Source organism: Mugil cephalus, chromosome 3 (assembly GCF_022458985.1).
Source record: "Mugil cephalus isolate CIBA_MC_2020 chromosome 3, CIBA_Mcephalus_1.1, whole genome shotgun sequence".
Classification (NCBI taxonomy): Eukaryota; Metazoa; Chordata; class Actinopteri; order Mugiliformes; family Mugilidae; genus Mugil; species Mugil cephalus.
In genome coordinates, this window is record NC_061772.1 from 20855331 (window position 1) to 20881988 (window position 26658).

A 26658-nucleotide genomic window follows, 5' to 3' on the forward strand; every position below is an offset into this window, starting at 1 on the left:
ATGCCACGTTGAATACATGAAACCTGCATTGATTCTACCAGTTAGCATAAGGAAACACCCCAATAAACCCTTGTAAGTGGCGTAGACTGAAGTGTTGTGTGGGGCACCCTACATGGACAGGTAACATTATGCTAAGACTGTAAATGTAGCGAAAGTGAGAAATAAAGGAGCACGGAGGAGCAGCAAAATGCAAACAAGCATTACTTCATCCGACATAGAAACATTACCTAATGAGGGTGTTGTAAAATATATTTATTTCATCAGCTCCAGACCCAGGATCAACTGGCAATATTTCAAAGTATGCATCACTTCAAATTCTTGATCTTCAAAGTAATTCAGCTAATCTGACAGCAGCATTTGATGAAAGCCCCTGAATTTACATTCATCCATTTAAAATCAGAGCCAGGCCGACGTGAATCAATGAAATAAAAACATATGCATTAGCAGCCGTTATCGGCCGGCCTCAAAACAAGATATTAGAAACTCTTCAGCATTTATCATTCATTAAGCGTCATCAATTGGAATTATTAAATGAATGATGAATGTAGAACGTCCTCCTTTTGTGCTTTAATAGCACAAAGTGCTTTTTCACCATGATTATTAATATTTCACGACGCGAAGGCAAGCAGGCTTTTGTGCGTAGTGGCTTAAGTGCGGCTGAGGGCACTCTTCAATGTGGATCTGACCTCAGAGAAAAGAAATGATGAATGCCACAAAAATTCTCTAATTGTGCACATGGACTCAAACAGTGCGCTCATTTTTTTTTTTTTTTTTTTTTTACTGTGCATGTAAACTCTGTAGCGATACAACAAACCCACTGCTAATAAAAATGTTAATGAACCAGACAGTCAAAATACTTTGTTCAAACTCAAACAAGGACAATCATTTTCTAATTTTCCACAGGCCAGGTTCATTTTATGGGCACATGTGTAAAAAAAGTTTAGATTTAATGGAAAAGTGTTTGTACAAAATTAACTATGTTTAAAACAACTTCAGTGAAGTGCTGAATCGGGCGGATACTGAATATGTAACTCGCTGGGAAATTGAAATGAATAATAACTTGCTCCTTTTATTCTTTTTAAGCCTATTTTCGCCCCCTTTTCTTCTTCCCTTCTTATTAAACATATCTCTGCCAGTTCTAATGCATTTCAAATGTTTTATGTTAGGCACATTGTGTCTTCCCCATGCATGAAATGCACCATGTAAAAGTTTGCCTCGCCATATCTAACACCGAATAAGCCCTACAACCAGAAATATATCCTGACGGTGTGAAAAGCACAGCTCTGCTTCTCCTCGGCAGTAATAGAGGCCGCGGAGACGAAGGAGAATATCACAAGAAAGGCACTTTTGCAGAGAAAGAGAGAGAAAGAGAGAGGGAGAGAGTTCCAAGTGCGTGGGAACATCACAGCCACATATCAGGGAAAAAAAACTGTCTCTATTCAAATTGACATTACTTGTACAACACTGCTTGTTCTGGGGCATAAGTGACTTATAACTGAAGACTCGTACCAACACCTTGTCTTTTTTTTTTTTTTTTAATTGTTCCTATAAATGTCTCACTGAAAATACCCCATGTCCTTAGATTAAATAATCACACATGAGCTAAACCAGGGTTCTTCAACATTTTTCAGGCCAAGGACCCCAAACCGATGAAGAGATTAAGTAGGGACCCCCTACCTTAGATATATGTGTTCTATATTAAACTCAGCCTAACGCTATTTAAAAACAAGAGGAAAAAATATGTAAAAAAATGTCTAATCAACCAAAGATTTTGCGACCGACCTACCCCTGCGGACTCCCTAATGGTCACGGACCCCCTGCTGAAAACCCATGAGCTAAACTATTAAAGGAACTTTTTCTTTTTTATTGTGCTTCAAATTAACAAGGATCCTAAGATATGAGCTATTGATCCTGAGAGCTACTGACAATCAGGGCTCCGAAGTCTGGAGACACCCGACACGTTTCAATAAGTTCACACGCTCTCACACCAAGAAATGCTAAAACTCACCTTACATAGACTTTAAAAGATAGTAGTATTCTATGAATAGATGAGGGGAAGACAGGCTGCTCTGCTTCAATCAAGAAAATATTAGCGATCAGCCAATCAGAAAATAGTATTTGTTGTTCCCGGGTGAAATAGGAGCCCCTTAACCACGCCTTCCACAAATGCGGGAAAATGTGCGCTCGTCAAAGTCTGTGATCTGGTAATCACTTCATCACTTATTATTATTTACAATAGTTGCTTAGTACAGTCTAGGACAGGGGTCTTTGATGTTTTTCAGGCCAAGGACCCCCTAACTTCTATGTATGTTATATATTAAACTCAGCCTAGTGCTATTTATAGATATATCTTATCCCTTTACTAAAATATGTTGGATTCATGTTAATGCGTATTTAAAGAAATTTAAATTTGTGGGGGGAAATAAAAAAAACACACACACATATATATAGACACACACACACATATATATAACACTTCAAGCTAAATTCAAAAGTTGAGAGCCCTGTAGATAATTAACTTTAACTTTGTTTTCATTTGCTCACTGAAGAAGTAGAAAAGTTTCTTCTGGGGCCCTTTAGCATCTCTTCAGCAGCCGCAGCGAGACCCGCTCGGCTCCGATTAGTGTCACTTAGCTGTTTATGCATTCCACTTGGGATCCACTGCACCCTAAACTAAAGCTCCTCCATGACACCACGCCGTCAATTAGGTGTATCGAGCAGCTTTTTGTCCTTCCTACGTCAGCAGAGCTGGTGGGGTGTCAGAGCTCACTGCCTCCATCTGGTCTCCATCTGTAATGAGAACGCCTGACAGGTCTCTTGCTCATGCGAGGGCTAACGGCCCACTCGCTGTAAGGAAATCTCTCCATATGCGCGAATAAGATCGTTGTTGTTGTCGTACACAACGCGGGTTTCAGTTTCCGAGTTCACCTCACGCTACCTTTCACCCCCTTGTGTGACTACACACGGCCGTCTGAGTACAACGGACCATGAATTGGTTTGGGATTACACGGCCTCTTGACTCTTGAGTAAATCTCACTTAAATGGATGATTACTCCAACCACTGTATATTGCCGCTTCCCAGTGGGCTGAGGCTCATAAACCAAGGTTGCCATGTGACATCTTAATCCTTTAATACTGGCTTTAAAAAAAAAAGAAAAAAAAGAAGAGAGAAATGGCCCACCATGTCATAATATACAGTAAGTGCATCTTGTCGTTTTTACACTGCGCTGCACATCGCTTTGACACCTCAGTCTTCAAGTGTGCTTTATGAATATTTTAAAAATTTTCATGACTCAGATGTGTCAGCGGTGATTACTCAATACTTATTAATTTCAGCCCTTGCAGAGACGGATTACAGAAAGTCACGTATGTTCTTATCTGTTGCCTCATGCGTGGACGCTTTGCATAAGAAATGGGGTAATGGAGTATTATATATGTTTATTTAAAAAATATGTATTTATGCCTGTTATTCCTTGTTGAGATGTCCTGTGTGAAGACAGGGGCATGTGTACACAGAGTGCCGCTTCACTGCAGTCATGCCATACTGATGCAACAGAGGAAATAATTCACTGTCAGGATCCTGACTAAACAGTGAGCACATCTCTCACTAAGTACTTCCACTGTGTCCCTCAGGCTGATCTGGAAATGTGAGCGCGCTTCTGCACAAGTTACGTGTCGTTCATAATGAATCCGCCATTCTGTAAGTGAACATATACAATTATGTGATGAATTCTGTCCGTTTACATTTGGAGGAGTGGTTTGGTGGTCTGAGGAAATCTGCTTGTCCAGGGTTTAGATGAGACAATTTATAGCTTGTGCTATCTGGAAATATTTTGAATAGATTGGTTCTGTCCAAAGGTGATAAAATCTACCTGCTTGGTTTTCTAAAGTTTGCCCCCCTGAGTGGCAAAAACATGGTGAAACGTATCAGTAAATACAGAGCGACTGGGGAAAATGTGAGTTATCAGATCAGATTAAGGACAATTGGACTCGACAATGATCCATACGCACAGGTGTCGATTTGGAAAAGCGGACTAACCTCAGTTTAAGTTAGTTTTAGGTCATTTCAGTTGTGACAAATGTAGCTAAATAAAAGATGCTAGCGCTAAGAGGTTAACTGAGAAGTAACGTTAGCCATAAAATACTGCAGCGTCCGACCAGATGTTAAAAGGATGACGAGGAGTGATCACAGATATTCAGTTTATTGTTATTTATTGTAGGAACTCAAATAGTTACTGTCGATCGTAACTACGCCAAAACAACAACATCCACAAACTTACCTGACAGCCCTCCAGAACGCAACTTGAGAAGTAACTTAAGATATGACTTTATAAATAAGAAAACAAACAAACAAAAAAACAGCATAAATTAATATTACCTGACACTAAATGTGAAAAACAAAACACCAGGTTTCTGTGCCTGGATTCTAGTTGTTTCTTCGTAATGCAGCGATCCATTTACTTCTCTTTAGTTTCAGATATATATTTTTACAGATATCTTTGCTTCCTTTCAAATCTGATAGTACAGTTAATTGCAAAACAGCTCTTCACCTTTTTTTTTTTTTTTTTTAAATAGAGTTTAGATGCTATTAAACCCTATGATTCAAACTAATGCTGCTAATCTCACATGCACAACTGTCACTTTTAGCCACTCAGTGGCCGTAACCATGGAGACACCGCTCGCTGAGACCTCACGTGCATGTTCTTATACTCTTGACTTCCTTGTTGTTTTATGTAGGTGTGAGAGGAACCTAATCAAGATGACTTTCTTAAAGACCCTTCACCACTGACCCAAGAAGCTTTTTAAATTTTAAATGTCTGGTCTTTATTTGGAGCATCTGTGGGTGGTGGCCACTCGAAACTCACATGGCCAGGAGTGTGGTAACGACCTAATGCCTGGGCAATTAGAGGATGTAGTTCAGATAAACCTGGTGGTGTCCTGTTTTTCTAAGATTAATAGTTCTCCAATGACCTATTAATGTCCTGAAACTCTCCAGGCTCAAGATGTGACCACTTTGGAAGTAGCTCATAAGTGGTGTCTCAGTCCACTTCGTCTGTTGAGAGAATTGTTCTCATTTAAAGCATTGGTCTTCTTTTACTAAAATATGAACTGCATATTGTTGCCTTTAAAAGAGTGTTCCTTGTTATTCTGGGAATATATGAACTGCTGCGTCCTTAAAAACTTGCTGTTTTGTGTTAACCGGCGCTGTTATTAATTGATTTCAGGTGGGCACCACCCACAGATGTTCCAGACTGAAACCTAAATGCCCCAGCAGTCAATCAGAAACTGAACAAGCTACTTAAATGATGGTGAAAACTCAAACAAGTCTGGTTGCCTTTGTTTTAAGCGTTGCTGTAATTATGCTATTTGTTTAGTTTTGATCTAAACAAGTTCATTTATCCGCGGCCAACATCGTACTCGGTTGTCAAGGAAGCTGGTTGCCAAGCAGTGATCTTTGTTTTTAGCATCAGTTAAAAAAAAAAATTGGACTTAAACAGGCTTTAATGATCCACTAGGGAAATTACTTGGTCTCAGTAGCTTAGTTGGACATAAAAGAAACCCTCTTAAAAACCACAAATGAAAAGAAAGATAAAATAAAACGAGATTAGATTATAATAAAAATAATAAGCATTATCTATTAAAATAAAATAGAGAACGGTGTAATCAAAATGTGTACAACTGCATAAAATTTCACATCATCGTCATCATCAAATAGATCATCATAATATCTATATGTGCTGTCCTTAATCCTGCCTTCCAGACTCTGATTGGTCGATCTTTCTCAGACAGAAACACAGGATCTAATTTGCCGATATGAGCAGCTATACTGAAGTCTGAAATCAGCCTTGTTTGCACGTGCCCAAGTCTCTGAACCAGAAAATGAAAACAGAAAGCGACGAGGACAGAACAACGTGCCGTATTATTCATACAACACGGGCAATATTTATTTAAATTGAACTTCAATAACTAGTGCAAAAGCAGAAATGTATTTAAATTAGTATTTTTATGAATGCAGTCAGAACAGACTGCGATTCGAGTCACGCCGGCAGCCCACAAAGGGCACCAGTCATATTATCCGTAGCATTAAAACAATCGTTCAACCGCGAGAAAGCAAGTCAGCAAAAAAAAAGTCAAAGCAATATCGGGAGCGTCCAGGGAAGCAGGCAGGAGAAAAATGACGCCAGGCAGAACTTCTGAAACAGACCTGAGATCGTTTTTTTTTTTTTTGTGTTAGGTTTATTCACTGTACATAGTGGCGGCTATACTTTGAAACACAGCATGAAAGCCCGTGTGGTATATAATTGCCTGACTGCATCAAAAGACAAAAGGGAGCATTTCAATTCTGAATTTCATGAAGGGCGGCACAGCGGTGCGGTGGTTAACGCTGGGTTTGAATCCATCGGTTGACAGCGTGAGGTTTTCATGTTCTCCCTGTGTCTGCGTGGGTTCTCTCTGGGTACCGCCGCTTCCTCCCACATGCTTGCAAGTGGCTATAGAAGATGAGAAGGAAATACAATGTTGTATGTCTATACACTATATATTGAAGACGCTCAAATGAGGATGTCTGAATTACTCACATGTCTAATTTACTGAAGCAATTTACTGCAAATCCATTCATGACATAAGGAAATCAAACTATTCGCAAATATCAGTGGCGAGACTGAAGTGATGCCCTGCGCACCAGCGCACGTACATAAAACATCATTCATGTGACTGTTGCTTTTTATAACCATGAAAAAACAAAGGAAAATTGGATTTCAAAAAGCTTGAGAAGAACGCTTCAAGTAGGTCAGTGTTATGCCAAAGCCAAAATCTGGTGTCTATAAAAGCTGAAAACTGGAATAAAAATCGGTTTGAGTAATAAACTGGCAGCAATGATAAAGCGGGAGCAGCCGCTCTGAGGCACCACCTAAGCCTCTTTCTGAGCCAGTAAAAACCCTGCAGAGCTTTATTAAAAGATATTCTCAACAGAATCTGTCACAAAATAAAGTTTGGTGCAGTTTGGTTGAATTTAATCGGGAATATGTTAATTTATCAGTTATTTATCGCGGTGACCTGAATTTGTCTGAACATAAGGATGATACACGATCAGGCGTAACATTATGACCACCTTCCTAATATTGTGTAGGTCTCCCTTTGTGTCCTGTGGGTTGAGGGGGGAGCGGCCTCTGTTGGTCATCCCACAGATACTTAAACAGTTTGGGATCTAGTGAATTTGGAGGCCAGGTCAACACCTTGTGCTGTTTTTCCACGTTTTTTTAGTTGTTCCTGTGTGTCTCTGTGTCAGGCTGCATCCTGCTGCCACTGACAAGTGTCATTGCTATGGGGTGGAGGTGCCTGATCTGGTCTAGGTGGGTGATTTGCATGAATTTCCCAGCAGAAAGCTGAATTGTCTCAAGATTGCCAGATGATGAGGATGTTATTCACTTCTCCTGTCGGTGGTTCTAGTGTTGCGGCTGATCTTTGTATATAGAAAGTAAAATAACGAAGGGGTCTCCAGTGTCACTGCTTTTTTTCATTGTTTCTAGCAGACGCTTTCCCAAAATCGAATCAGTTTGCTGCCTGGGAGCTTCACGCACAAACTCAGCAAATGCAAACAGAAGGCTTATTATATGGACCACTCGCGCTCGCACGTCCCCCCCGGTCCAGCTGCAAATCGATGGGCTGAATCGCGTGGCAGCAGAGGTTGGGGTGGGGCTGAGCTGACATATTTCAAATCAGTAGAAAGGCAATCTCTATTGATCTGGTTAAATCAGTGGAGACGAATGCAACCGATTCACAACTCCGGCAATCTGTGGATTCTCCGCTGGGCTCTGACCTACATTATTATGACAAGTAAACACGACTTCAGAGCAAACTTCTTCCCTCTCTTCCCCGTGACTGTTCTCTTCCTGTCTATCCCCCGTCCCGGTCTCGTCCGCTGCCGCTGGGTTTCGCCCCGCCCCTCCGCCCCTCCGCCGCCCTTCCACCCGTGGGGCGGAAACAACACATTTGCGGTAACAATATTATTTAAAAAGTTGCAGTAAATGAGAGTGTTATTTTGGTATTGTCTAGCTCTGGGCTGTGTTCACCAGCTCTGTGGTGGTATCCGCTGAAGACGATTAGCGTCGCGAATTGCTGCATATTTTTGAGTTTGCAGCATTATGGTCGAGTTATTGCTCCTGCATTTAAGAATAATGAGCTTTTGTCCCCGAGCGCTGAAATCTGTTTCCCCCCCCTTTTTGTGTGTATAGTGAAAATTATTTGACGCTTTGTCTGGGAATGCTCGGGCGACTCTCTTCCACACAGACGTTAATGTTCGAGGACAGACCGATGAGCTTATTCCGCACACTTTCTGTAATGGATATTAACAGAAGAGTAACTGACTGTAGCCCTGAGTAAGTGAAGAGTCATTGGAATCCAATTTGAACGAGGTGCGCTGGCCACTGTTGACTTCATTTGCACTAGAGTGTGTGAAATATACTATGTGAGCAAATGGGCACGTACAGACCTTGTGTTGTCTTTTCATGCAGAGCTTGGAAAAAGACTAGTTTCCATGACAATCTGAAAGCTGATGCACCTCTTCACGGAATGAAAGCTTAACAACAGAAATCAAACTGGAGGCTTCGTTACACATTTTAGCATTAAGACAAAGACAACTAAAAAAAAAACTCTGTAATAATAACTAATACACTTCAGTGCACTTGTGTGGGCCTGATTGTAAATGCGCCATTTAAGAGCTCCATGTTTTCATTTTCGTTTTATTTTGACTACTGGCTTCGATTCAAAATCGCACAAACACTCCGCAGTTTAACTGGAGGGATTTCTGATGCACAATTAGGACCTAATTTGAGTGTTTTCCCCTATTTTCTTCTCCCTTTCTTTTTACCAGAAGCATTGTCTGAGCTGTCAATTCAGCAATCGCGCAAACAGAGGTGACGAGAGCCTGCAGCAGGATCATAACTCCAATCTGTTCAAACCAATCTGCTTCGTAATGGAAACAAGGGAACTTTTAAAGGATGATAATAACTTAAACCAGATTCAGTGAGTTGAATTGTCAGGGGATCGTGAGAAACGATAACATCATTGTGAATTAAAAGACGATGGAATCAAATGTGGTGAAGATGTTTATATTTTAAGTTGCCTTACCTCATTGCTTTAGGTTTGTGTAACTTGTCCCCCTGCTGACCACTTATCTGACTCAAGTAGACGCTGCCACCATTTGTACTTCCTCCCATCATGCCCGGCTCGCTCTGCAGCTACAGAGCTGTCTCTCTGACCTCAATCATAACAACCGTTCTCACTAACCCGTCACAGTTTGACTCCTTGACCTCCCGCAATTGCCTTGAGAGCAAATTAGTCTGTGACACCAACATGAGCAGACAGTTTGTGCCAGAAAATCCTGACACTTCTGGTTGTTGGGTCATGACTCCGCTTGCTGACTGAAAGCAACACTTCACTATTCCCTATTTCCTGATAATTTAAACCGTAACTGTGTCCTCCACTTCAGTGCACGGTCAAAATGTACAAATATGAAGATTGGAACTATTTGCCAAACAGTGATTAGTGCTGTGCAGAAATGCAGGTCCTTTTTTTGTTCCTAGTTCTTCAGGAAATTAGTGTGTGGTTTCACCCTTTGGGGGGTGAAACCACTTTGCACTTCACCACCTGCAGAAAAAGGCGTTGTACGGGCAGCATGTGGGCATTCACGGCTGCTGTCAAACGCATCAACACAGTTGCAAACCTGTTAAAAAACCTCATTTGTATCAAAGTTGTGACGTTTGCAGACAAACCGAATCTACTGACTGACTCTCTGATGGGAACGTCACAGTCGGGAGCCGCTCCTTTTTTCTTTCTCTTTTGCTTTTTACTGCACACAGATGCACACAAAAAGCTCCCGCTTTGCTTTGAGGTGGAGAGGGTACAGTGGGGAACATAGCAGTGGAACTGGGTTTGATTGTCTACAAAGGTGTTTATCAAATTTGCCACGCTATAAATAAAGCATCTGCCCATCTAGAATCTATATTTTACATAAAGATAGACTCAGATATCCAGTCAAGACAATATGTATTGGTGGGTTGTCTAAGTTTGAATGATTCCAAGACAAATCCTAACCTGTCAAAGTGCTTATTTTGAGGATAATATAAATTACCCCCAGTCTAGCATCTTAAAAATAAAGCAATATGAAGATGAGCCAATCTTTTGAATGGCTCTTTGAAAAAAACTGATCCACAAGATCCGGCTCCTTTCAAAGAGCCAAAAATCCCATCTCTATTTCACATTTCATCCTTTTTTTATCTAGACACAATAACAAAAGTTTCCCCAAATCTTTCCAGCACAGTTCAGTTTTCCTCCACCTACTGCTGCTCTCAGACCAGTGCAGCACAGACAGGACTGACAGGCTGCTGCTCGTCACTCGGGATCAGAGTGATAACAAGCTGGGAAAAACACAGAGCCAGGAGGTCTATACTCAGTCCTCAACAGTGTAAAACTCCTTTGACCCGAAAACGTTCCTCTGAGAGACGGGGCTGGATTACCCTCAGAAATTCCTGCTTTTCAGCTTTTTAAACTCCTTCCTAGGTTTACGGACGTGTCCTGTTTGTTCCAGCAAAAGCAGCTGTAGTTTGACAAAGCCAGACAGCAAAAGAGATGAGTATTTAGCAGCAGTTTGTTGTATTTTGGCACATATATGGATATTTGGAACATATTGAGAGTATGATGAACAGCAGACCGGTTCAGGTGGCAGGAGAAGTATGAGAAGTTTCTTTTTTTCTTTTTTTTTTTCCCATCTGACCCTGGGTTGTCATTGAATTGTACTGTACAGTAAGTGCTCTGGATAAAATTTCTACAGCTGCTATCCCTCTGCAGAGCAGCAAACCACAATCTTTGCAGAGGCACACTTTCACCTTGCATGCAAAGTCAGTTTTACGTAACCTCAAATCACAATTTTCCCTCAAAGTGCACAGCGGTCGGTGGAATAAGCAATATGACACAGTCTATGTTTAGACCCTTGACTCACAAATAACTCTTAAACGAAACAAAAAAAAAAAAGGAAGAAGGAGGGATTTATGACACATCGCATACTCTGATGTCAGACCAATCCTGTTCAGTGTGTAGCCTTCAGCAGGGCCATGGGAAAAACACATTACGGGAGCATTTAAATCAAATGAATACGAAACGAAATGAGAAGAAAAACAGTGTTGCTCTGTATTGTACAAATGTTGATGCTGCGAAACAAGAATGAAGAGGAAAGAAAGGAAAAGAACAGATAGAGGATACATGGAAATAATAGCAATGCGATTAATAATTTTAAACAATTCACAACCGCGTACATAAACATATGATCTTGCGTTGCCTTGTCTTGTGTCATGTCATGTCATGTCTAGTTTTGTGTATAGTATTGCATAGTGTATATTTAACTTGTTGCATACATGTGACACACCGTATTCACACATCAGGTATCTTTCTCTACATGTACCATAAAGTTGTTTTTTGGTCTGTTGATGGTGTTAATTTGAGTTGACACGGTTGAGATTTCTCTAAATTAACACTTGGTTTAAATCTGTCGGTGTGTGCTATGATTATTTTTTGCCCTTGATTCTGGTCTCGCGCTGTGGTTGGTAGATTACATGTATTACAAGAGGTTTTCCACAGCGGTTTCAGGTGGTAGCTAGTGTAAAGCCACTCGTTGCTCGTTGTTTTTTTTTTTTTTTAGTTTTTTGTCATCGTGTCAGTTCATCTGCCAGTACTGTGCTGTATTTATTCCTGGACCTTCCAGTCCTGAGTGTATCTCAGCGGTTCTTTTATCTTGCCATCTTGGTGGCTGTCACTGCACAGCCACCAATTCTTCATATTTTTCTTCTCATGGAAAGACACTCAACTCCTCGATGGCTGAGATATTTTTCGGTCCTGAGCCCCAAAAAAAACAACTAACATAAGACTATAGTATATGTCACAGTCCTTTAGGACCAGTTGCGCTGGTTTCTGCCATTTTTCCTCTCAGCAGCAGTATAGTGAGGTGCCTGTTAATCATGTGCAAATCTGACAACACAGTAAAGCAGGAAATGCTCACATGTGAGAGATAATTTTGACATTTCAGAAAAACACTTTATCGTCTTGAGACTGAACTAATTTGTGTGTAATCCATCAGTAAAAAGTAAAACACATAACATAAAGGCCATATCTCATAAAGTGTTATTGGATCCCCCTTTAATCGGATTTTGTATCCCTCATAATCTAAAACCTTTTATTCTTTGCTTCAACTCCCCCGTTTGTCTTCACCACATCTTCTTGCACTCCAAGGACATAATGCAGGGGGAATTGAGCTAAATGAATGGAAACTTTATAGTCAAATCAATAGGTCACAAAGAAAAGCAGTTGCCGTCCATTATACAACGAGCACAGGGCTGCTCTTTGTCGCTTCTCATTCCTTATGATCCTGTTACGCGTATTAGAATTGGACAACATATTGTTTTCTCTCCTGAAGTCTGATTAAAGGATAGTCCCACTTGATATGCTGGATGCAGCAGTATTAGTCACGGATCGATAGAGGGCGTAGATGGCTTAGTTTTGTTGACAGTTGCTGGTTTATACTAAATTTGGAGGAAGAAGAACCTCCCAGATCATTACAAGTGGGTCTCTGTGCTTTGTTGTCGCATTTTATCTTGAGTAAACCCATAGTCAATATGACGGGAGCAAAGGAGTAAGTGGAAAAAGAACGGTTTCGTAACAGAACCACACAATTCTGACAGGGAGGAGCTTGGGGTGGATGGCTGGGTTCACAAAACTTTGTTAGTTCCACAAGCCCTTAAAGCATCTGCGTCGGCCACTCTGCTCTCTGATTTTCGTCAAATCAGCAATAACGCTACATTAGAAAAAGATTTCCTCAGTGGATCGATTTGTCATGCACTGTGCTGAAGCCACAACTCCTTGGCTGACTGGTTGTCTTAAAAGCTGATGGGGGAATATAAATACATCAACACTGCTCATAAAAAATGAGTCCCGCAATCAAGCCTGTCTCTCTTCTGTGCATGGAGTTGACTCGAGGACGGTACTAAAGTTTGTTTTTTTAAAGAGTTGGGCAGAATTTCTCCCTGCGAAACTATGCAACTGTTTATTAACAGGTGAAGTGAAGGTGGGAGCTCTCACCAGTATAACTATATTCAGTGAGAACTCTTGATAAGAGCAAGTTCTTCGCATCCCCGCCAGAGGTAGACTGTCATTCACACTGTCATCCCCTCCGAACGTCAAAGTAAAGTTTAAGTCAAACACATTTTCATTGGGTCAGTGTTCATAAAATCTGTGTGGACTGTCGGGCCTCCGGAGCTGCCATCCCATCCCATCACTATTCGGTTCTGAATATTGGGGTCACATTCAGAACCGGCAAGACCTGCAAAAAAACTTGGCCCTGGATGAAGCAGTCGACAGGTAATAGCTTCTAAACTGCCGCTGCTTTGTCTCAGACGTATTGTTTTCACAGTTTATGTGGGGAGCGCTGGTCTGTTCTTACCCGGACGATCATAACGTGATTGGCTTCTCGGGAGGGGAAGGCTATAGGTCGCTCTGGTCAAGTGTTTATTATATCCCTGGTGGCAACACACACACACACACACACACACGCACACACGGTGTGCTAATAACAAACACCGCAACCCCTCTTTGACAGCAGTTTATAGCTGACAGAAGATATATAGGTGAGGAGGTCACTCATTCCTCAAGAGAGATTGCATCTTGCCAGCTAGATTGCATTTCAGCATTCAAGTCCTCACGTCATTCTGTTACCAACAAGAACAGACACTTGACAAATCAAAGTAATCCCAGGAAGCTGACCAGATATTCCTTTCAAAACTCTGAAACTCTATCACAAGTTGCAAAGGATTGCACAATGGGAGTGTCTCACAAAAAAAAAAAACACACACACACACACACGCATATACACACACACAAAACCCTCGAGATCTTTAAATGTGATGCGCAGCTGGAGAACATGACAGGCTTCACAGCGCAAATGAAAGTGAAACTGTTTGGGGCTATCAGAAGTGGGGCTGACAGAGACAGACAACACTGGAGCTCAAATGTCCCCACAGCGAACCAATATGATCAGCCAGATAGCGCAGACTGACAAGCAGAGGCTTTGATGGACCGGGAGAGGAGAGTGAAGCGGACGCAGGTGAAGAATTACAACGCAATGATAACACTGTGATTAACTAGTGTACGCGAGATGCAGGCTCGGGAAAATATGCCACGGCTTAACACAGCAAACAATGCAGCGTACACCCACACTTAAAGTGCTGTATAGGCAACAGAAAAAGCTTCGCTCACCCACACAGTGGGCTTTTGTACACACGATCTAAATGCGTGATCTGTCTCGTTCTCACTCTGCCCCCTCCTCGCTCCTCTAGCAGCGCGGGCACAAAAACCGGGCTCCATCTGAGCCAGATAAGAAAATCTGTGCAACATTTCAAGAAAGTCAAGAAAGGGGAAAGACCCCGCTCTGCAAAGCTCGCACGCACTGTCATGATACATGAAAATAATGATAGAGGACTCACCCAGAAAAGGAGGTTGAAGAAGACCATTCCATATCGCAGGGCCATCATGCAACCCTCGGCCATCCTGCAGCGCCGTAGTTCTAGGAGGAATATGAAGGAGAGGTCCAGGTAAAACACCACATACTTCTTCCCCTGGGCGTAGCGCCCCTTGGATGTCTGCGGCCCCTTTGTCGTGTGGAAGCCGAACGCGAAAGGCGGCCGCTTATACTCAAACTCCCCGCTGAAGCGGTGGAACCCAGAGGTGAACGGCGGCGTGTCGGGCTTGGAGTCCAGAGATGGACTGCGTCGGTACGGGGTCTCATCTGTGCTCGAGCGTCTCATTACGGAGGCTGAGTGAGTCTTTGAGAGTCTTTAATAGTCACTAGTACTTCAGGTGGGAGCAAAGTCGACAAACGAGGGATGAGAAGTTATTCCAGCGGGAGACAGAGGGGATGGATTTTGGGTAATGTTCCTAACCTGTCTCCAGTTTGTCTCAAAATAATAATGACCCTTAACGAACCCTGGAACTGTTGATTTAATTACAACCACGATCTGGACTTACTTTGTCCCTTTAATCTCACAGTGCCACTATATATAGAGTTTGCATAATCCTGCCTCAACACCAGCGTGATTCTGTGTATTTAGGACATAATCCAAACATACACATGCACATCTGCACGCCTCTGTTTCCCTTTCCCGTAATCCCTCAAACACAGTTGTAATTCTCGGAGAGATGAGAGCTGGTTTGCAGTTTCATCTCATAACAGCTCAATCAGGTAAACGACCCGGAGAGCTCAACCTCTCCAGCTGCTTGTCGTTGGCAAAATGATCCAGAAATATCCTACCTGGTCTCATGAGAAAATTCCTGAGCAGATGCTCCCGGCCCCGGAAAGCAACGGCACCACTGCTTTGGCTAATCAACTTCTCTTACTCAGTAATGGATCACACGGACACTGAGAATGAAAGGCTCACTGTGGTCTGAGGAGCGTCTGAGGAGTGTGCAGCGTGTGGTTGTGGCCGTCGACGTGCTTTTGCTGACATGCAGAAAAGAAAAAAAAAAAAAACTAAAGGAAAACTGAAAAAATACAAGGAGATGAGAGGGAAGGATGGAGTTATGAACGTGAGAGGAGGGTTGAAAACAAGCATGAGAGGATGAATGATGTTTGTGAGCAGACCATCCTTTGGCTTCTTGAAATAGTGTCCCTGTGGATTTGCTGCCTACCACAATCTCCTCCTTGATTCTTTAGCTTCTGCCCTAACTTGTCTCCGAAAAGTGTCAAGGGATTTACTCTCCGTCCCGCCTGATTTTCACACATCTAGCGATCTCCCTTCCTCCCTAAACTTGCTCTTTTTCTATTCCTGAGCCCCTCTCTGCGCTGACGGCGGTTAATTAATTTCCCCGACTCTCATCAGTGAGGCAAAGTGTGCGGTGTCCCCTCCTCCGCTACAGCGCTCCTCTCCTCTTCTCTAGGTGGGCAAGGAGATTAAGGTGTCCGCCGGGGTCATGGCCGAGCGGCGAGAAAAGAAGGAGCAAGGAGGAGGAGACGGGCAGAAAAGGAAGAAGAGAGAGACAGTTTTCCTCTGAGAAGCAAAGAAAGACTGCAGTGTTTGAGCGGCGTAGTCCAGCCTCGCTGCCTGAAGCTCCCTCCCTCTTTCTCTTCACAAGCTCGTGTTCTCTTTCTCTCTCTGTTCCCCCCCTCCTTCTCCTCTCTCTCTCTCTCTCTCTCTCTCTCTCACTCTCTCACAAGCTCAAACGCTCTCCCCGCCGCATGCACAATCTCAATCTCAAACACCCCATCCCTCCTCTGCAACTGTCCCCAAAACCTGGTCGCGCGAAAGACAGATGCAGTCATTCATATGCTGGCCACACCCTGCGAGGGTGCACAGCCAATCAGCGCCTCGCGGCTCCATCCCCCTTTCGTGCGCACGCCAATCACGCCCCGGCATCTGCCACATTGCACACACACACACACGCACACACACATGCACGACGTATGTGCACACAAAACCTGTAGTATTGTTAACATGTCAGTGCGGAGAAGCTGGCCGCGCTTTACGCTAGTGCTCGCTCCTCCTCTGGTCTCCTGCCTCCTGCCTGGATCTCATTCCACATGCAAAGGTTGTTCTTGCGCACTGCCCAGGCTGCTCTCTGCATGCTCTGTTTCAGTCCCCTTTCCTCCTCTCCCTCCGGACTTGAACTTGGGTCACACAGTATCTCTGTAGCCGCACACGAGCACAGATTTTCACACTACAAACAGCTCACCTAAAGTGCGAGCCTCTGTACGAACAAGCCGCGAAGTGAACAACGCTGCTGACACTCTCACAAAACGAGTGCGCACTTCCCACAACCCGGTAGCCATCTGGGTCACCGGCTTTATGAGTCCACAGGGACATTTCCGAGCTTCGGAGGTGCTGACTTTATTCACGGCGGCATCAAGTATTTAATGGATTTCGGTTTTGTCTCCTGCGAGTATTTTCGTCTGACCGCGGAGGCAGCGCCCGGTCTGGGAAAGTGAGTGTGACTGAAAAGAGCATGCATGATTGTTGGGCTGATAGCGTTTTCTACCCAAAAACATCACAGGATAAGAAGCGGTATGAAAAATGAAGGAGGACTGTGGGCGTACAAACACAGCGCACGCACAAAAATACAGAGCCGACGTCCTAACACGAGGCCAGAGTGAGGTTCTGCTCCACTAGATAAAAACATATTTCATGTGTTTGTTCAGTGGAGTCCAAAAAGAAAAAGCCTTCTTCTGTGGGAAGTTCTGTAGTGATTGGTCAAAGAAATCAAAGCTGAAGTACCTGAAGCTTTACTTTTAAGGTTGCATTCCAGTTTTGTTTGTCCCTTGTCTGCAAGGTTTGTTTGGCAAACTGTTAGCATTGGCATGTCTCAAGACTTAAACCAATATTATCCCAACTTTTTAGGTACAGTCTTTACAGTTAGGTCCATATATATTTGGACACAGTTTGTTGAGCTATTTATCACGCCTATTTTCAGACGGCTTAAACACGATTAGACAAATTAATCATCAATGTAATGTTTTACTTTCTGAAACCTTGTCTAGAATCCTTTGTGAGCAATAAATGCCTTAAGGTTGGAACCAACAGACACGACCAGAAAATGAATGTGCAAATGCCACACTTAGTAAATAACTCCAGGCAGTTCACCTGTTTAATTAATGAAGAAATAATCAGGGACTATTTGACATCTGTCCATAAAACATCTTTTAGGTCAGTTGCCTGGTGTCTGACAACAGAATGTTGTTAGTGTGGGATGTTTGGTCTTATTTGTTGAGTGGAGGGGCTTGTTTCAGTGCATCCCACAGACACAATTCTAGTGAAGTCAGGTCAACACTTTGTGCTGTTTTTAATGTTTTTTCTTTTTTTTAGTTGTTCCTAAACTGTTTTTGTTATGTGCTTGTGACAGGATGCTATATGCTATGATATCCAACTAAATGGCTGAATAGTGTTTGTCCAAATCCAAGAAATATGTTATAGTTTTATATTTACTCTTATATTGAGTAAACAGATGCAGCAATGCTAGTAAGATAGCTATGAACGTGACGAGCAAACACATTCCAAAGCCTTGACTGAGACTTTAAGTCATAGGTCTTCAACAGGGGGTCCGCGCCCTCTAGGGGGTCCGCAGAGGTACTGCGGGGGATTGCAAAATCTTTGGTTGATTAGACATTTTTTATATTTATTTATATATTTAATTTTCCCCCACAGATTTAAATTTCTTTAAATACACATTAACATGAATCCAGCATATTTTAGTAAAGGGATGAATGGAGGCAGAAGACGTTATCTCTCAGTCAACAATTCTCCCATTTAGTGAGGAGCTGTCTCAACAGCGCAGCATTTCCCTAGACCTGTCAATCTAAGCTGCCTGTACACAGTAGGCTCCGTCCCCGTCGCTGCTGAGCGAATCACGAGGCTGCATATTACATGCTGGTTCCCCGCAATTGGCAGAGAGCCTATTAAGTCCCCAGGTGAAATCCATTAGCACGCTGTAGAAGAGAAGCTAACAGTCCAAGGTTAGATAAATTGTGTGCTTCTCATCAGGGTCAGACATTTCACTAAACACACTAATCACTAATCATCATGTTTGTTATCATTTCATTGAGCTCTTAGCGTAATGGTACCATGTTATAGCAATGGGTCTCTCAGGGAGGGTTGTGGGTGGGTTACGGTTACAGTCTTCTTTAGTCATTTTAGACAACATACCCACAGACTTGTTCCATCTACTAAACATCAACGAACACCTCCATGTGTCCCACTGTAGGAACCAACGCTGATAGGAACCAAAATTACTCTCACACAAGGAGGTTGTAAACGAGCTGAAATATTCCAGACACAAATAAACTGCTGCGGCTGATAATTAAATAATAATGAGTTATATAATAGACTCATTTCAGCACAGTCATGAAATAATATTGCGCATCTTGATAAACAACATACGATTGCATGATAGAACTGCGCCATTAAAATGAGCCCCCCAAAACGAATGCGGTCAATAAGGTTCCAATTTTACGAGAACATCTGCAGACACTTGCCCTCGTACACATTGTGTTTGCTGTAAATTATATTCATAATTAATATTTTTCAGTCAGATCAAACGTCTAATTCTAGAGAACGTGTTTCATCCGTGTCATTTGTTCCTCTAATTGGTGCAATCTGCTGTCATGAAACACGGGCTGAGATGACTCAAGCTGCAGGAAACTCTTTTGTAGTGTCTTTAAGTGGATTGACATTAACATACTATTACTTCATGAAGCAAAACTCCCTACTGTCATTCATGACCCAACACGTCCGCGCAAACACATCTGTAACCCACATCCGTGCAGTTTTGACACGCACACATCGACACACAAACAAAGTGAACGTGCAGTGGCACCCCGGGGGTGTCGGCGGCTTTGAAGTCCTCTGCATGTTTCAAATACACGGATGGAATAAAAAAAAGAAAAAAGAAAAGGTTTTGGCGACAGGAAGAAAACATAACATGCGGCGCGATGAAATATACTGTGGTTTAGACTCAAAGTCAATATAAAGGGCACATGTTAACGAAATCTGAATTCCTGTAATGCGAAACAAGGATGTAAGCGGGCAGACGCGCACAGTCAGGTGATTTGCTGAGTCCTATTCTCCACACGGCCGTAAAGCAGCAGGAGGCTGAGTTGCGTTCCCTTGTTTAAAGCTGGAATATGAGTCTCCTATGACTATATCCACTCAAACGACAAAACAGGCAACAAGGATAACTGCAGCGCACACAGAGCAGCAATATGAGAGTATGAAATGAGAATGGCTTTCCACAAGACTGGCACATTATTTAGAGACGTTTCCCTGCTAGAATTTTAGCTGCAACCGTAAAAAAAAAGAAGAAAAAAATCCTTCACGCTTTCAATGTGGCGCTATTTAGAGAACGTTTAATTCTCAAATTTCCTACGCCTCCTTTAAAGGAGCTGATATTATTAGGAGGTTATAAATGAAGGGTAAACTGTCACGGTTAAAATCATTTAAATCCATAACTGTTACATTTGCGGTGGGCGGCTGCATCCACTCTGTTTGTGCATACTCCCCCACCCCCTCACATCCAACGGTGCCCATAGGCACTGGACAGTAAAGCCCAAGTAACTCCCAATGTTCCCATTAAAAACAAAACAAAACAAAAAAAATCCATCCACAGCTTAATTTCTGATTGCACATATATTCACTGTCACATACACATGAGCCTCACAAAAGGAGAGTTAATAATCGCTAGTGTCCATATTGTGATGTATCTGACATAAACACCTCTCTCATTGTGTTGAACATTCAGCCTACTCGACTGACACTAGGACACCAGTTCATCTGAATCGACCGGGGAGTGAAAGGGACGTTTTTTTTGTCATTGTTAAACTGCCATTCAGTGACTATCTCCATTAGTAAAGCTAAGCATTCATCAACAGCCTTGAGGCTTAGAATCACAGAAGTCTGAACAAAACCATCAAAGCGCTCCTTTACGGTTAAGTCTTCACCACAGCTCCTGCTCCTTCTCTGGACCCGGATAATGTGCTGATCAGAGTATTTACCAGTGACCAATCTTCAATTATCACAGCCTGAGAGTTTCGTGGGCTCAGGTGCCGTCGGAACATCACTTTCCCAAAAACTACAGCTGCGTGCGAGGAGGATGAGCTGAGTGAAAGTCCTATTTCACGACACTTGAAGAGTCACAGGCGTGAAGATTAATAACAACAACTCTCGTGGGAAATAAACACGTTTTACCAAAACCGTGGTGACTGATAAGGGATTTAAGATTTGCTTCGCCGCCAATACGGAGATTTATGGACAATGAAATACATGAGATACAGAGAGAGGGGAGTTTGGTGAAAAGTGTGAGTGAATAAAAAGACAAGGCAAGATCCAAGAGCAATAAATTATTTCAAAGCCTTGTACCATAAAATAAAAGATGTAATAAAAAACAGGAGAGTTTAGTCAGTTGTTGATCTCTCAATATGTCCAACTCAAAATCAGATCGCTGTGTTTTTTATGCTTCATTAAATGTGTAACTCTTGAATGATTCGTTTCAGAGACAATAGAACATAAAAACTGTTTTCACGAGCAAAAACTGCGACCTTGTCTGCAAATTTCATTCTGTTACAAATATTTGGTGTCACAAATGGCAGTTGTGTGACGACGCCAACATATTTACATGTGGTCTAGACACATTTGCATTCAGAAAGAATTTAAGAATTTAAATAAGGAGACTTTAAAAATGACGTATCACGTGTCTGCGGCGTGTTAATTAACCGGAGCACTTACCAAAGTTAGGCTTGATGACAGAAGAGATACTTCGTCAACTTGTGCTACAGAAAGCAAAAATTAGCATCAGATTAGTCATTAGTGATAACGAACCGCACTCTGATATTAATAGGATTTAATCACATACAGCAAGTGACGACGGCAGCACAGAGCCTTCTGTTGCTATCCATATTCTCAAAATTTAAACTGAAGGTCAAATTAGACTCTTTTAATAGAAAACTTTACCCATTACATCAGAACTATTTTTCATTTACATTTCATGTGGCGTACCTGCAGCCTTTAGTTAAAATGTTAACCGTGCGCACCTACTGGCCCAGCATACCAGACCTTGATTGTCATTTTTAAAGCCCACAGAAGTTGTCAGAGCTTTTCTGCTGATGCTCACCACTTTTGCGAATGCCTCCTCAACTCCGTGGCCCGATCTCCACATTATGATTCGACCCACGATGCAGGTCATAACTATTAGCATAACTCAGTCAGTCAGTATAAACAAATTCCCAATAGGTCAAAAGTGAGAAAAGAAGTTAAGATGCCATTTAAAGTTGGCTGTGACTTTGCCGTCGACCAAGGCAGATGGAGAGAGTGTCCCATATGGAAAAATGTTATCATATCATTAATATGGCTCGTCATCTTATTCGTATTGCGTTGCTGACACAAAGGAAAGCGTTGAGCAGTTACGCCTGAGTAAGAGCTGATCATTCGCTGATATTTCTTATGTAAAAATTGATTCGTCATCGTCACATTTTGATATAAACTCAAGGTTCGAATCTCCAAATGGTCCAAAGTACTGTGTGATGGATGATTAACATTTAGTGCTGTATATGCATCAGAGTTCCCCACAAAATTTCATGAAACTCTTAATTATCATGCTAACCTAACAATGAACTATTTATAGAGTATATGGCTTGCGTTTTGTATCAGTCTGTCTTTAAATTACCATAATAACGTGGATGTTGTATTTTGCATCAATTAGCTGCAGCCTGTGATTTTAATGTACATGAGAACAAAACATAAGCTGCTGAGATGTAGCGTTCTTTGACCAGCTCTCTTTAAATAACCGTAAATCTCCAAGTACAACATTGTTTAAAATGTGCAATGATATTTCTGATTCATTATGAGACCATGGCGAATTATATTAGACCCTGGCGGCCCACCATAGCATTACCATTGTATGGGAGATATTGTGTATTTTCTAATGGTAACGCTTTGGCTCAAAAAGACTCAACTGGTATCCAGACCTTATTTAAAAACAGCTTCTCCTAAAGTGAATGATGAGGCAATATGGAATAAATTGTTCTTTGGACCAACAACCAAACCATCAAAAATGAATGACTGCAAAAAGCGAGACAAAGACAAATGAGTCACACTTTGGTCACCATTAGTTGAATGCTGTGACTTAATACCTTTGTATGTTGTGATTTAATTACTGCTGCCAGCTAAAAGGTTTAAATGATATATTTGTTCAACAGTGGGATTTTACGTGACGGGGACACAAAACAATTAAGTAGCAGTGAAAAGCATGCGAGCCAACCTATTGTTCGTCAGGCATGTGTTTGGGGATGAGCCCGCTGATGTTTGTAGTTGCGAATCCCGACACGGCAAAATGTAATTACACAGAATTGCACGCTTAGAGTTTGGATGTGGGCAGCTGAACGGAATGGCTCCACGCCTACTTGCATTCAAGAAAATAGGAATGAAGATAAGTGAATTCAGTGCGTCACGTCACATGAATGATGAAAAAGTCGCTGTTGGCTTGAAGCTGGTTAGCTTCATGGCCTGAAATAAAAATGACTCTCCGTGACCCTGGCCACCCGCAATACTAACACACTGTGTTAGGGCGGCAAAGTTCATGCACTGTTTAAAAGATAAAAGATGCTGTATTATTTTCTTAGATACTAGTCCGCTTTGAAACTAGATTAAAAAAAAAAAAGCTACACTCGGGGATTCACCTGATATCTTTCCAGGGAGATTTCATCCATATAATGAAGTCCTCATCAGGGAATGGAGTTTGCTCAGTTGTCATGAAGATGAAACTGAATATTAGACTTCCCCCGCCAGGTGGGCAGATACACATCTTGAAATGAATACTAATGTTGCTCTGGGTCTCGTGAAGGAACTCTTATTTTTCCTGCACTGCTCCACTGCCGTCCAAAAAGCTATTAAAAATCACAACGATGAGCCACGTCAGTGCCCTGGATGGCACGTTAACTTCGATACAATGCACACAGCCGCTTGTCTTCTATCCACTCTGATGTGTGCGTTAATCCTCAGCTGGAATTAGTTCCCAACATTTGTTAAAATATACGATGTTCTGCTGTTTTTATGGTTCATGTATAAATTTAAAAGCACCTGCAAATGCACATCACAACTCAAGTGACTGAGATTTACAGTGAGATTTACAACTTCCTGCATCGCAAGTATTGAGCTTTAAGGTGAATTAGAAGCTGTGTATTTATTTATCATCCCCCGTTGCTCAGGCCGGCTCACCCATGGGAAGTTGCAAAGAACTCATTCAGGTTTAACAAGCAATCAGGCCCGAAACCAACCTCAGATATCAGATGTTTGAATATAAATAATAAAATTATTCCACAGCCTTGCAATCAAACGCTGGCCTTGTAGTTACGCTCATGTACGGCCGCGGGATAGAATGAACGGTTTTGTCCGTGGAGCCTGGTGGCTTTTGAAGAGGCTGTTCAGTTTACAGCTTCAGTTTCCTGTTGGATAAAACTGTGTGACAGCAAAGTAAAGTGGTAGTAATGTTCGAAATAAAGTCTACACTTAAAGTGATATTGATTTTTTTTTTTTTTTTTTTTTTAGTGGACCTTGTTTTAGATTAGCTCGTAAAGGCTTGTCCACAGCAGCTCTGTACTTGGCATCATCTCCAATCTGGGAGGCAACCATTTACTGTAGGTGACCACAAACCCAGTTCAACAAAACCAAACTTGAAACGCTCTCGCGTGCACACACTCTGTTCTATTTAATCTCACAATATAGTGTGGATTGTAGTTTAATGAGTGACACCAACTAACGCTAACATCTAACGCTAACTAATGTCTTGTAGATGTAGATTAGATTTCTTGCATCCTTGTAATCATTGGCATGACGATGCCCACATGCAAAGTTGTACATAGCTTTGTGTTAGTGTAGTGGACAGTATATTCAAAAGCTCACAAGTTTGCATTCCCCCCTTTGTTGTTAGTCGAGGTGCTTTGACCAAGCTCCTAACCCCTGGTTTGGTCTCCTGGAGATGACACAAATGGCGGCCCACTGCTCAAAGAAAGTATTTACCCACTGGGAGTTCATAGAGAATTAAATATTATTATAAAGTTTGAATCCCCATTTTGTTGGTCTCGTTTTGTGCCTCTTCCTGCTCTCACTGCTGACTCCACCGGTCTGCTGAAGGTATGAGATGTACTAGGGGAGTACAGAAATGGGGGCTGTTATAAAAGAAGCACTTCTTAAGGTTTGGTGACCTTGAATTAAATGGATTTTCTTAGCATGGGTAGTGCACCGCTGACACTACTCACATAGTTGGTATGCTGGTCTACCACTGCCTGCCTGGTCCTACATCTCAACAGCGTGTTGCCGTAATTAGTTCACAAATTTACTGACCCACTGTAATTCTCACTGTGGCTATGCAGTCAGACTGACTCAGATTTATTCAGCCATGAATGAAAAGTAAATAATCATGAGGGTTTGTAGTAGTGATTAGTTTGAAATCATTTAAGTCTTCAGGGGGGAAGGAACTCACGAATGGTTAATGAATCCTCCTCACTCTTGCTTTTGGTTGACCATAACACAAGTAATGATGTCAGTCGTATCCCTTGAGGAGTTGTCTGTGAAATACGAACTGTCATGTGATCTTTTGGTCCTTTTTGTGTTACTGTTGGAGTGTTTGGTGTGTGTTCAGTGAAAAATAAGTCTCTCCAAAACAGGGTGTACGTGCATCTTTTCCCATTTGTTTTGGTGGTGGCTCTGACACCCTAAAGGTAAATTAGGCATCATCAGGGACATTGGACTGAGGAAATTGAACTTTAATAATTTATACTGTTTTATAGCACAGGCAGCATCCTCCACTGAATCCACAAGAGAGAAAAAAAAATGCCTAATTAGGTCCTACGTTGTTATTAACAGCAGGGGTTCCCATACAATGGCAATACTACGGCGGCCCGCCAGGGTCTAATTTAGGCCGCCACGGTCTCATAATGAGTCAGAAATATTTTTGCACGTCTCAAACAATGTTGTTGTTGAGTCATTTCTCCTGTTGCTCCTGAAAGAATCTCTCCCTCCATGGGACAGGCTGCTGCTATTTCTAAATCCAACATCCACGTTATTACGGTAATTTAAATGACTGAGTTTTTTTATTGTTTCAATATTGTTTTATCTGTCTTTATGTTTCTTCTTTGGCTTCTTATCATTTTTACTGTTTGCTTGTTTCGTGATTTTAGTCTTAGTTTTTTTATCTCTCCTAATATATGTGTACAGCACGTTGTGGTTTTTAAATAAAGATTGATTGATTGACTAAAGACTGACTAAAGATGGACTGATACAAAATGCAGTCATTATATATATATATATATATGTGCCAGATATTGTATCATCTGCCTCCATCTCACTCTACTGTCACACCAGCCATCTCCATGTCCTCCTTCGCTACATCCATGAATCTTCTCTGAGGTCTTTTTCCTTTTCTCCTGCATGGTAGCTCCGTCTCCAACATCCTTGGTCCAATATATCCATCATCTCAACCCACCACACGTCCAAACCATCTCAACCTGGCCCCTCAAGTTTTATCTCTAAACTGCTCCACCTCAGTTGTCCCTCAGCCTCAAACCATACACCCGCTGTCCTTCCGTCACACATCAGTCCTTACACTCGCCTCCACCCACTCCCTCCTGCCTGCACCCTCTTCTTCACCTCACCTCACCTCGTGCACTGGATGGATCACATTCTGTCTCGCCTCCTCTGACCTTCATTCCTCTTCTCCTCCAGTGCAGACCTCCGCCTCTCCAGGTTCTCGTCCACATGCTCTCTACTCTCACTCTCACGGATTTACAATGTCATCTGCAAACATCATGGTCCACGGAGCCTCCTGCCTGACCTCATCTGTCAACCTGTCCATCACTGTTGCAAACAAGACAAACAAGAAGGTGCTCGGAGCTGATCCCTGATGTGACCCTACCCCTACCCTGAACCCATGCGTGACTCCGTCTGCACGCTTCACCACTGTCTCACTGTTCTTATACATGTCCTATGTGTGTGCGTGTATACAAGAAAAAAAAAAAAAAAAAAGACGCCAGAGTCTCATGAAGTTTTGTGGGAAACACAGCAGCGGTTATGTGTCTCTTTG

The 26658-nt window shown here is 42.2% G+C and overlaps 1 protein-coding gene across 3 annotated transcripts in view; it reads right to left on the bottom strand.

Moving 5' to 3' along the window:
- tspan4a (tetraspanin 4a) overlaps positions 1 to 26658 on the bottom strand; it is a 134334-nt gene that overhangs the window by 89392 nt on the left and 18284 nt on the right. Inside the window, exons 1-2 of one of the 3 annotated variants that reach the window (XM_047581127.1) lie at positions 15353 to 16259; positions 14529 to 14608 (exon numbers count right to left, since the gene is read on the bottom strand). In XM_047581127.1, the coding sequence (XP_047437083.1) occupies positions 14529 to 14608; positions 15353 to 15362 (90 nt within the window). In that variant the 5' untranslated portion in view covers positions 15363 to 16259. Of the gene's footprint in view, positions 1 to 14528; positions 16269 to 26658 lie in introns of those variants that run through there. The other 2 variants (XM_047581126.1, XM_047581125.1) reach the window with 2 other exon arrangements.